At 38.3% G+C, this 12219-nt stretch overlaps 1 protein-coding gene across 4 annotated transcripts in view; it reads left to right on the top strand.

Moving 5' to 3' along the window:
* Positions 1-12219, top strand: part of Aff4 (ALF transcription elongation factor 4) — a 76140-nt gene that overhangs the window by 25916 nt on the left and 38005 nt on the right. For 3 of the 4 annotated variants that reach the window (XM_052197279.1, XM_052197277.1, XM_052197278.1), the window contains 2 exons: positions 1409-1453; positions 6092-6178. In XM_052197279.1, coding sequence (XP_052053239.1) covers positions 1409-1453; positions 6092-6178 — 132 coding nt within the window. The remainder of the gene's footprint in view (positions 1-1408; positions 1454-6091; positions 6179-12219) is intronic. The other variant, XM_052197281.1, reaches the window with a different exon arrangement.

The raw sequence follows: 12219 nt of genomic DNA, 5'->3' as shown, positions 1-12219 counted from the left end.
CAATAATAGAATTAAATAAAAAGAATTCTGGGGACTGAAGAGATTGCTTACTGGTTAAGGGCACTTTCTACTCTTGCAGAGGACTTGTGTTACTTCCCAGCACATCGGGAAGTGGTAATTTGTTCTTTCTTCAAACACATCAATTTTGGACTAAATTTGAGATTATTTTTTTGATTTTTGTTTATACCTTAAAATTATCAGCCTGCCTTCTACAGTTTATGAAATGCTAGGTAAGTATTATAGCCCATATCACTCACTAATCTTTCAAAAGTTCATTTTACTAAGTTTGTGAGGAACTTTGTCTCTACGTCATATTTTTAGGAAGTCTGATTATCTAAAAAAAGTTATATTAAAAACAGTTGTAGGGCTGGTGAGATGGCTCAGCGGTTAAGAACACTGACTGCTTTTCCAAAGGTCCTTAGTTCAAATCCCAGCAACTACATGGTGGCTCACAATCATCTGTAATGAGATCTGATGCCCTCTTCTGGGTGTCTGAAGAGAGAACTACAGTGTACATACAGCATGTTGTAAAAAGATTTGCAACATGCATAAATCTTTTTAAAAACAGTCGTAGGAGTTGGAGCGATGGTTCAAGGGCCAAGAACAGTGGCTGGAAGATCTGAGCTCAATTTCCAGCACCCGCCTGGTGGCTCATAGCTGTCTAACTCTATCTGGTTTCATGGGGTCATATTCCCTCCTCTGGCTTCCATAGGCACTAGGTACACATGTAGTGCACAGACCTACATACATGCAAAGCACTAGACACATAAAATAAAAGTGAATAAATCTAGGTCCTAGAAAGGGGCTCAGTGGTTAAGATCACTGGATGCCCTTCTAAAGGAAGAGGCCCACCTTCCATTCTCGGCATAAGCCAGGGCTTCACAACTGTCCACAACTCCAACTTTGGGGACTTTAGGGCCCTCCTCTGGCCTCTGCAAGACTAGGCAAGCACACAGCATGCATGCACACACATACATGCTCAGCCCTTTTTTTTTTTTTTTTTTTTTGTTTTGTTTGTTTTGTTTTTTGTTTCTTTTGGTTTTTTCGAGACAGGGTTTCTCTCTCGAAATACAGAGAAACCTCTGCATACAGCCCTGGCTGTCCTGGAACTCACTCTGTAGGCCAGGCTGGCCTCGAACTCAGAAATCCGTCTGCCTCTGCTTCCCAGAGTGCTGGGATTATAGGCGTGTGCCACCACCACCCGGCAATAACAATTTAAAAAAGTTTTGCATAGGAAAGCTATTTCAAAAATTCTAGCTAGTGTTCTGACTTAAAATAATGAAATCATAATAATTCCTTAAATTTTATGTAATTTCTAATAATGTTTTTAATATGTTTAGTACATACTAAAAATCTAACGACAAATTACTTCAAATTTAATGTCTTGTTTCTTTTTCTCTGTCTTAAGGCATCAGTTTCTGGTGATGTAAGCTGTGTGGATGAAATACTTAAAGTAAGTTTCTTTTTAATTATTTATTTTGATAATGTTTAATAATGATAATTTAATTATGCCTGTATTACCAACTATTTCATATTCCTAATTCCTTTGTAACATAGATTGCTTATATGTGTAGCTTGATTATGTCATGTCCATTATAAATAACTGACTCTTCTGAGGTTCTAGTCACATACTTTGTTGACTGGGTGTAAATAAAATAAATCCTAGTTTTACTCTTGAAAAGAGGAAGAAACACATTACCACTACATTTCTTTAGATTTATCAGCTAGTAATTTAAAGGCCTAAAAAATAAAACAACTCAATAGTTACCAAGCCATTGGTGACAGTAGTTTGGTTTGTAATTCATCTGTGCATTCTGGTCAGATTAAAGCTGTCCTCTGAGTATTCATCTGGAGTTGTTATTAGACACACTCGAAAAATTTATGATGACCAAAAAAGTGCATTCCGCTACTGGACAGAAGGGAAGAAAAGTTAGGGAGTGACAGACAGTGACTGCTTTTTTGCTCCTAAGAGAAAAACATCATAACTTGTACTGCTTTTTGGAAGCTACTGAATTATTGTCTGTACTTGGGTTTTACGGCATTTTCCTCTGAGACTGCCTGCCTTGGCCTGTTTCCTATGCTGTGTTCTTACCATTGACTGTCCCACTCCTTTCCTTAGCTGCTATAATCTATCTCCCTTTACCATTTTGCTGAACCTGTTTTTCTCATGTCCTTCTCTTGTCCTCTGCCTGGGGTATGATACATATAAGAAACCATGTTCTTATTTTCTTTCTTGTCTCTGCTGTTTGAGAGTTTTACATTTTTCCTTTGGGAAACTTTGTTCCTTCTTTGTCATTGCTTCATTGTCTGGTTTCCTGTCTGCCTTTCCCACTTCCTTTGGCTCGACTGTGGTTTCTCTTCTCTTTCCTAGCCTCTTCTCAGTCTCTTTACATTCTTCCTTCCCTTGTCCACCATCCTTAGCTTTATCAAATGACTAGCTATTTAGTCCTCCTCTCCTCCTTGAGCTAAAGGCTTTGGTTTATGTCTCTTAGGTCTTTCCTCTTAGTCCATTTGCCCATACTTATAAATGTAGAATCCTCATTATCTCTAAAGTAGGATTAGACTTAAAATTTCTTTGAAAATCTTTATTCTTTCCATTCTTTCCAACTCGAGCTTCAGTAGTTTTAAAAATCCTCACTTGGGCCAGTAAAATGGCTCAGCAGGAAAAAGTGTTTTTCACACCAGCCTGATAATCTGAATTCAACCCTCCAGAGTGCACAGTGGGAAGATCGGCCATTCTCACCGCCACGTGGCACTCTCTGACATCAAGTGTGTGCCGTAGCCACATGCCACACACAATAGTTTTGTTGTTTTTGTTTTGTTTTGTAGTACTTAAAGATGAGGTATGTAGCCCTGGCTGTCCTGAAACTTGCTCTGTAGATCAGGCTAGCCTTGAACTCCCAGAGACCCACCAGTCTCTGCCTGCTGCATGCTGGGATTAAAGGTGTGTGTCACTACTGCCCAGCTCACAAAGTGGTAGTAGTAGTACTAGTACTAGTACTAATAATAACAAAAGTTACAACAATCTTAATTATTTTTGTTTCTATCTTTAAAATCTCCCAACTGTCTTTTATATTGCCTCAAGTCTTCCCTTACTCCCTGGCCTACATAGCTTGACTTTTTTGCTAGACGTAATCAGTGGCTCATCTCTCTTGAGACTGAGATGGCTAAGACCACTATTCAGAGGAAGAATGTGATATCTCAGACATCCCATAGCCGCTCCTCAGGTCTCTGCTGCTGACTGACCACTTTGCCAAATTAGTTTTCCTAAGCCATACTTTTTCTTTTTTAAAAAGAGGCTTTTTCATAGTGGGGTGCTGGCTTTGACCTTCTGTCCTCCTGCCTCATCTTGCACTGGTAGTAGAGGCTTGCAATTCCGCAGTAGATTTTATACTCACTTCTCTCCTTTCTCTGTATAATAGTACATACTTAGTTATCTTCTTTTGAATGTCAGGGAAATTCTACTTCTTCCTGTGTCAGGGCCACCATTTTCTCCTATAATTCCCCCCTACTCCCTAAATTTATTTAATTGATGTCTTGTCTGCATATATGTTTGTGCATTGTGTGTGTGTGTTGCCCAAATAGGTCAGGAGGGGCTGACAGATTCACTGCAGTTGGAGTTACAGACAGTTATTAGTTGCCATATAAGTGCTGGAAATTGAACCTAGTACTTTGGAAGCAGAGGCAGTGCACTTAACCACTGAGCCATCTCTTCAGTCCTAAGCATTCACTTTTTGAAGACACACACACACACACACACTCACACACACACTCTCTCTCTCTCTCTCTCTCTCTCTCTCTCTCTCTCTCTCGTGCATAAGAAATGCTAATGTGTATGTATTTTGTTATTGTTTTTTGTTTGACTAGTTGTTAGGGTGTGGTGTGTGTGTGTGTGTGTGTGTGTGTATTCTAAGGGAACATACATGTTTCCTCCTTAAGTTTTAGCAGTATATGAAACTTTAGTACCTGGAAGACTTTCTCTGTCTCTTTGTTCTTACTAAATATTTGGCCTACATTTTATATGTATGACCTTGACACATGGCCTTGAGTGTTTTAGTGCCCAGCCAGCTTGATTATTGAAACAACCAGCAGTTGCACATATTTTGGTATTTGATTTATGAAATGCCAATACTAGAGAAGTTTCCATGTTCTTCTCATAGCTTTTGTTTCCATTCAACTTGCAACCATACCATTTCTATCAACTCTGTTATGAACATAAGGAAGAAATCTATCTAAAAAGAATAAATGCTTATTGAAAAAAATCCCTTGTCAGTTATTTACCTGTTCTGTGTCAGTGTTAGCAGTGTGGCAGTGATACTAGCTGTACTGTTCAAGCTGCCCTTCTAAGCTGAGCATAGGAATTAATAGAGGAATTTGAGGAGAATAGAGAGCAAGTCCTGCAAGTGGCTAGTGCTTCATTGCTGTTGGTTTTGTTTTTCTGCATTTTATTAGTTCTTTGTATATTTTGTGTAATGTATTTTGATCATGCTCACTTCCCAGCTTCCCCTTCCCCACCAACTCAACTTTAGCTCTTTTTTCTTTTTCCCAGCATGTGAAGTTTGCGCTGCTCATATACTTTTGGACATGTGGCCAACCACTGGGGTTTGGCTGACCTGCCAAGGGCCACACCCTTAAAGAAAACTGACTCTCCCAGCAGCAGCTATTTGTTGTTGGTAGCTCCTCAGCTCCCTCAGTACCTCCCTCTCTGCCCATGCAAAAGGCTGCTTGTAAGAGGCTGTAGTAGACACTGTTTCTTGCCCCTTCTGTCATTCTATTGCCTAAAGATAGCCACTGTTAGACACCCTTCCAGATGCTTGGCTTTTCATATATAAATATTTACTAGGGTGTAGACTGTGATTTGTGTTTGACACTAATATGCTATGGGTATCATTTCATATCATAGTTGAATTTCTCATTTTAATGTCTGTCTGGTGTTCCATTTTTTGTATGTCTGCTAATTTGTTTAACCAATACTGTATTGTTGGCTATCAGAGTTTTTAACATTTATTTTTAATCTACGAGTCCTTGAAATCTCTTAATGTATCTTTATATAACAGGTTATACCACAGTATAAATTTCTAAGTATCACAAGTCACCTTTAATTTACCTAATGGCTAAGCTTGAACAAAATGCTGGAAATAAAATACACCCTTATTCTAATTGTTACCTTTGATATACACATTGATCCTCTGATACACACTTTATTATCTAGATTTACTTGGGCCTTTCCCCCTCTTAGACAGGGTGTCATTAGCCCAGGCTGCCTTGAATTCTTCCTCTTAAGAGTTAAGGTTAGAGGCTCATGCCACCATGCTCAGCTGTTTATAGCATGATTAAATGGATAGAAGGCATTGAATAAAATCAGACCCAGAGGCTTGCTTATCTGTTTTGAAATTTTTTTTCTGTTTCTTCACATGACCAGAATTTTCAATCAGCATGTGAGCTTTGAAGTCAGACTTCCTATAATGAAATTCTATGTCCACTGTTTACTAAGCTACCTCAAGAATTGAAGAAATGAGTGACAAGCAAAACATTTATCATAGTTTCTGATCTATTAATAGTAAAGATTAATGTTAGCTGTTTTCCGTATTGTCATCATCTTCCTTCTATTCCCACAGCAAAATCTTTTGAGTAGAATTACATAATATGAGTCTGTTAGGCATGGTGGCTCATGCCTCTAATCTAGCACTTAGGAGGCAGAAGCAAGAGAATCAGCACAAATTCAAGGCTTCTTTGGTATACATGGCAAAGCTAAGGGAGCCTGGGCTACAGGATAAGACCCTGTTTCAAAAAACAAGCAAACAAACCTCTCAGACCTTGTATTTCATTACAGGCTGATTTCTATAACTGTCCACAGATTTTATCATTCTACCCACGGAGCCCTTAAAGTCAGAGAGGATCTGTTCTTTCCTGCCCATTGCCAGCCGTACCACTTGCACACAGTTGTGCTTTATTAATACCCATTGGCTCATTATGCATAGTTTGGAAGATTGATCATAAAACCAGTATTTGTAAGTAAAAATCTGGTTTTTAGCATATAGATTTGTAACCTTGTCCTGGTTGAAAACAAACTGTAATAATTACATTTCAGGAGATGACGCATTCATGGCCTCCCCCTCTAACGGCTATTCACACACCATGCAAAACAGAGCCTTCCAAATTCCCTTTTCCAACTAAGGTAAGTAAATAAAATATATCTTTGATGTAAGAAAACTCTAAATGACTCAACTACAATTACATAAGTTCAAAATTGTCTTGCCATTCCCTGCTGGGAAGCATAATAAACAAATAAAGAAGTAGTTTTAAGTAGTAATGATTTCTATGAAGACATTTTAAAATAATAATAGAATTGAGAGCATCTTTGACTGAGAGGTTCTTAAAAAACTTTGGAAGGCACTATGGGGAGAGCGTTAGAAAAAAGACATTGCTGTTATTGCCAGTTCATGCTGTCCTAGACCGAAGGTGACTAGGCCGATTCCAGTTGTTTTCTGAGGAGCCTTAGAACCTACCCTCAAACATAGTTTCATCTTACGAAAAAGAGCCCTTACACAACCGTTTTCAGCCCATCTAAACTCTGCAGATTAATTTTTTAAACATGAAGTTATATATAAACAATATAAAAATATATTAAAAAAATATAAAACACTGGGTGTGGAAGCTCATACTTGTGATCCCAGAACTGTGGAAGCAAAGTGAGCATCAGGAGTGGTGTAAGACCAATCTGGCTACATTTTCAGAATTCAAAAATCCCCCTCCTCTAAAAAAAAAAACCAAACATATATTCTTACGTAATAGTTTGTGAAGGACTCCTAATACCAACTCTTCCCATTCTTGTTTTCTAGATCATCTAATTTCATGTGTCTGTGAAAACCTTTTCATACCATTTGCATGCATGTGTACAACTCATAAGCCTGTGCTCACTCCATATCAATATGTTATTCCTATTCAGATAGACTGTTCTGTAGCAGTGGTCGGTGAGCAGTGCTCTTGGAGCCCTTGCCTTGTTGTTTACTTAGAAGGATTTAATAACTTTTGAATTCATCTAAAGTATAAATTATCTGAGATAAAGTATAAATTAGCCATTTCTCTTTAGTGTGTAAGTCACCATCAGTTTTCAGTACTATAAACTCTGTGTGTGTGTGTGTGTGTGTGTGTGTGTGTGGTGTGCTATGAACTGATTCCTTCCACCATCTGGTGTCAGGGATGGAACTTAGATTGTCAGGTTTGGCAACTGGCACCTTTTCTACTGAGCCATCTCACAAGCCCTCATTTTTTTTTTTTTTTGTTTTGTTTTGTTTTGTTTTTTGAGTCAGGGTTTCTCTGTATAGCCCTGGCTGTTCTGGAACTCATTTTGTAGACCAGACTGGCCTCGAACTCAGAAACCTGCCTGCCTCTGCCTCCCAAGTGCTGGGATTAAAGGCGTGCACCACCACCGGCTGGCTCCTCATTTTTTTTTTAAGGGCAATAACTAGTTTTGAGCATGTGTGTGTGTGTGTGTGTGTGTGTGTGTGTGTGTGTATAGGTGAAAGGGTACACATCCTGTGCTTTGGGGTGTGAAAGCTGGGGTTTACATCAGTGTTTTCCTCTAGTGTCCTCTTTTTTTTTTTTTTTTTTTTTACACAGAGATGAATTTTCACTTTGTAGCCCCAGCTCTCCTGGAATTTACTCTGTAGCTAGACCAGGCTGGTATTGAACTCAGATATAACTGCCTCTGCCTTCCAAGTGCTGGGATGTGTGCTACAACCTTCCGGCTGTTTCTTACTTCTTGACACAGTGTTTCATGTAGCCCAGACTGTTTATGAACTTTGTATAGCTTACAATGAACTTGAACTTATTTTTTTAAATGTATGTTTGTGTGTGTCCACATGATGGACAGGTATACATACCCATTCATGTGTGTAGAGGGAAGAGAGAGACAGCTTCCTGTATGGCTTTCTGCCTTACACACTGGTGGGAGGCTTTCTCTGAATCTCAAGCTCACTATTTTTCTGAGCAGCTAGTAGGAAGCAAACCTCAGTGATCTTACTGTCTTCATCACAACCATCCTCGTGTGTGTGTGTGTGTGTGTGTGTGTGTGTGTGTGTACACGAGAGGGCTGGAGATAAAACTCTGGCCAATGAAAACAAGCTATCTTCCCTGTTGTTGAGTATATCAGTAAGTTGTTTTTTTTTTTTTTTTTTCTTCTCCTAGGAAGCTTTTAATGAAAATACCAAATTTTTTTTATCCATTTAATTGTTGATGAATATATAAGTGATCTCTACTTTTACGCTATTAAATATCTATAAACAGTATTAGATATATTGTAGACTTATAGTTTTTTTTCTCATGGGTAAATGCTAGTAATGTGAAAAGAATTGCTGAATTGTGTGGTAAATATATATTACACTTGGATGATGCTAATAAGCACTGTTCTTTCCAGTGGCTGTTACACTCTTGCTTTCCCCTTCCTATCTCTCAGCAGCGTATGGAAGTAGTCCACTTGTTCTGTCTGTGCCTCCAGCTTAGAATTGTTGATCTATTTGTTTTTACTCATTTTAGCAGGTATATTAGAGGTATGTCATTCTCATCTTAATTTATATACTTCCCTTAAGACTGGTCATCTTGAGCTATCTTTTTTCTTGTGATTATTGGCCATTACACCATGGGTTGTATAATCAGTATGTTTGGAGTCAAAAGTGTTTCAGACCTTAAATTTTAAATTAAAGGTGCTTTAAAATTTTTGAAAGACTCCCATATATGAAATGGGCACCTTGAACTGAAGTATAAACACAACATTGATTTATGTTTTATATAGACCTTATACATACAGCTTGAAGGTAATTTTGTGCATCTTTATTTCATTGGCATTTTGACTGTCTCCATCATTTAAGTTTAGGTAACTGTATCCATCATATATAGGTATATAATTTTCCTTAAGTTGCTTTGGTCAGGGATTTTGCAACAGCAAGAAAAATCACCAGTGCTGGGTAGTGGCAGCATGTGACTTTAATCTCAGCACTTGGGAGGCAGAGACAGGTGGATCCCTATGATTTTGAGGCCAGCCTGGTCTACAGAGTGAATTCTAGGAGAGCGAGGGAGGGCTACACAGAGAAACCCCATCTAGAAAAACAAAAATCAAAAGTCACCAGTGTGTTTAACGTGAGAATATGAAAACAAGGAGTGAGGCCAATGAAATGGCTTAGTAGGTTAAGTGTTTGCTACCAAGTTTGAAAGCCTGAGTTTGATTCCTGGGACCTATATGATCGAAGAAGAGAACTGACTCCCACAGGTGTCATCTTTTTAGCTCTGTCTGTCCTGGATCTCACTATGTAGGCTGGCCTTGAACTCAGAGACCTGCTTGCTTCTGCCTCCCAAGCACTGGGATTAAAGGTGAGCACCACCACTGCCTGGCTCACAATTGTTCTTTTATCTTCACATGTGCAACATGATTTGTGTGTATATCTGCACAAAAGAAATAAAGGAATAAAGATAATTTTTAAAAAGGACTTAGGACTTATCCTTTGTTTTTACTAAAAAGCTTAAATTTCTTCCCTTGCTAGAAGGGTACCTACTCTATAGCTTTTTATTTCTCTGTATCCTCATCTGCACTGCCATAGTCTAAGCTAGAATCCCCCTTCTGGATCATGGAGGTCTACGCTCTAAAACATTCTTAAAAGGGCTGCTTCAGAGCCCTCCAACACTACTGCTTAGAACAAATGGGATGATATAAAGAAACAGGCTCCTGACGGAACACTGTCAGTGCATCTTAGTGAACTTGGTACAAACATCCAAGCCCCTGTGTTCACTAAGAAGGTTTCAAATCACCTGGATCTTATGTTGGTTTCTTCAATATTCTCTCAGAATCTACTTGTCTTCACACCATCCACTCATTGCATTCTTCCTCCTGTCAGTCACAGAAAACTCTCTTCATTCTCAAACAACAAGTTTCCCTTTATCTCAGGCCGCTCTCTACGGCTCCTGATGATTGTTGTTCATCTGCGCAGTGACTGTGTCTGAGGAGCGAAACTTCAGCTTTGCAAGAGCAAGTCAAAGGAGTTTTTTGTTTGACTTATTATTATGCTCAGAGTCTATGTGTATGTAAATCAGAAATAACTTTGTCTGTCTGTCTGTCTGTCTATCTATCTATCTATCTATCTGTATCATTTATCAATGTAGCTGTAGCTAGTCTGGAACTCTTTTTTTTTTTTAACAAAATATTTACTATTTATTATAGATAAGTACACTGTAGCTGTCTTCAGACACTCCAGAAGAGGGAGTCAGATCTTGTTACAGATCTAACCACCATGTGGTTACTGGGATTTGAACTCAGGACCTTTGGAAGAGCAGTCAGTGCTCTTAACCACTGAGCCATCTCCCTAGCCCAGTCTGGAACTTCTGTGTAGACTAGGCTGGCCTGGAACTCAAAGAGATCTGCTTGCCTTTGCTTTTAGAGTACTGAGATTAAAGGTGTATGCCACCACATTATTTCTTTTTGAATGAGTTTTGGTAGTTTGTATCTTCCAACATGTTTTTCCATTTTGTTTTTATTTTTCCTTTTTTATTTATTTCTCCTCCCCTCTCTCTCCTTTATTGAGATCCAATTTCTTACATTTCAGGCTGGCTCCAACTTGGTATGTAGCTGAAAATAACATAGAACTCCTGATCCTTGTGCCTCAACCTTTAAGAGTTGGGGTTATAGTCATTACTAGCATGGACTACCATGCCTTCCTTGTGTGGTAATCCATACATGGTTTGTGTGAAACTACTCTAGAACCTAGGACCTCCTGAATGTTAGACAAGCTCTCTACTGAGCTGTGTTCCTGGACTTCCATTTTGTGTATTAATTGCCAATAATGATAACAATTTGATGTAAGTTCTTCTTAATATCCTCATTTATTTAGTAACGTACATTTCTGTTTTTAATGTTGACAATTTGTTCTTTTCTGATAACTTTCTAGAGTTTGTTTTATTAATCTCATCAGTTTTTTCCCTAGTTTTTCTTTTTTCATTTCTACCATAATTTTTTGTGCTTTTCCTTTTGTCTTCATTTTTTTTTAATTCTTTTTTTTTTTAAATTGTTATATGTAAGTACACTGTAGCTATCTTCAGATATACCAGAAGAGGGCGTCAGATCTCATTACCAATGGCTGTGAGCCACCATGTAGTTTCTGGGATTTGAACTCAGGACCTTCAGAAGAGCAGTCAGTATTCTTTTTCTTTCTTTCTTTCTTTCTTTCTTTCTTTCTTTCTTTCTTTCTTTCTTTCTTTCTCTTTCTCTTTCTCTTTCTCTTTCTCTTTCTCTTTCTCTTTCTCTTTCTCTTTCTCTTTCTCTTTTTCTTTTTCTTTTTTTTTTTTAGATTTGGTTTTTTCGAGACAGGGTTTCTCTATATAGCCCTGGCTGTCCTGGAGCTCACTCTGTAGACCAGGCTGGCCTCGAACTCAGAAATCCACCTGCCTCTGCCTCCCAGAGTGCTGGGATTACAGGCATGTGCCACCACCACCCGGCTCGAGCAGTCAGTATTCTTAACCACTGAGCCATCTCTCCAGCCCTTCTGCCTTCATTTTTTTTTTTTTCATGAAGTGGAAGTAGTATCACTAAAGTGTGGTTTTTCCTTATACTTTTTATATATTCTTTTAAACAAAGATCACAAATTTTAATATTTTGTACTTTAATTAATTTTTAATGGTTTATTTTCAAGTTTTTAAAAATGTTTTATAGTTCTCAAGTATTTAAGAGATTTTTCCACATGTTACTGATTTGTGGTTTAATTTTGTTTGGGTCAGAAAGTCTAGAAACTAAGGTTTATAAAGTTGTGATATTTCTAGAAATTTTCAAGTTTATATCTGTGTAAGCAATAGGGCTATACTCAGAGTTCATGTATGCTCAGCCTGAAAATAGTTCATTGTGCTGGTGGTGGCAGTGGTGGTGGCAGCAGTGGCTTTTAATACCAACACTTGGAAAGCCAAGGCAGGTGGATCTCTGAGTTTTTGGCCAACCTGGTCGACAGAGTGACTTTCAGGACAGCCAAGGTTATATGGAGAATGTCTCCCACTCCCAAAAGGTTCTTTGCTATTTTAACATTTTTATTTGAAAATAGCTTTATATAAAGGAGTATTATTTCTATGTAAACAGCCTCCCAGTAAAAGTTGTTAATAGTGCTAGAATTATTGTTTCTGGTGAGAAACTGGAATGGGGTCTTTGTCCCCTTCCCATGTCCCTTTATTTCTCTTTGTACTCCT

Source organism: Apodemus sylvaticus, chromosome 10, assembly GCF_947179515.1.
Source record: "Apodemus sylvaticus chromosome 10, mApoSyl1.1, whole genome shotgun sequence".
Taxonomy (NCBI): Eukaryota; Metazoa; Chordata; class Mammalia; order Rodentia; family Muridae; genus Apodemus; species Apodemus sylvaticus.
Note: the sequence above shows the minus strand (reverse complement) of the source record. Positions and strands in the feature narration are given on the sequence as shown.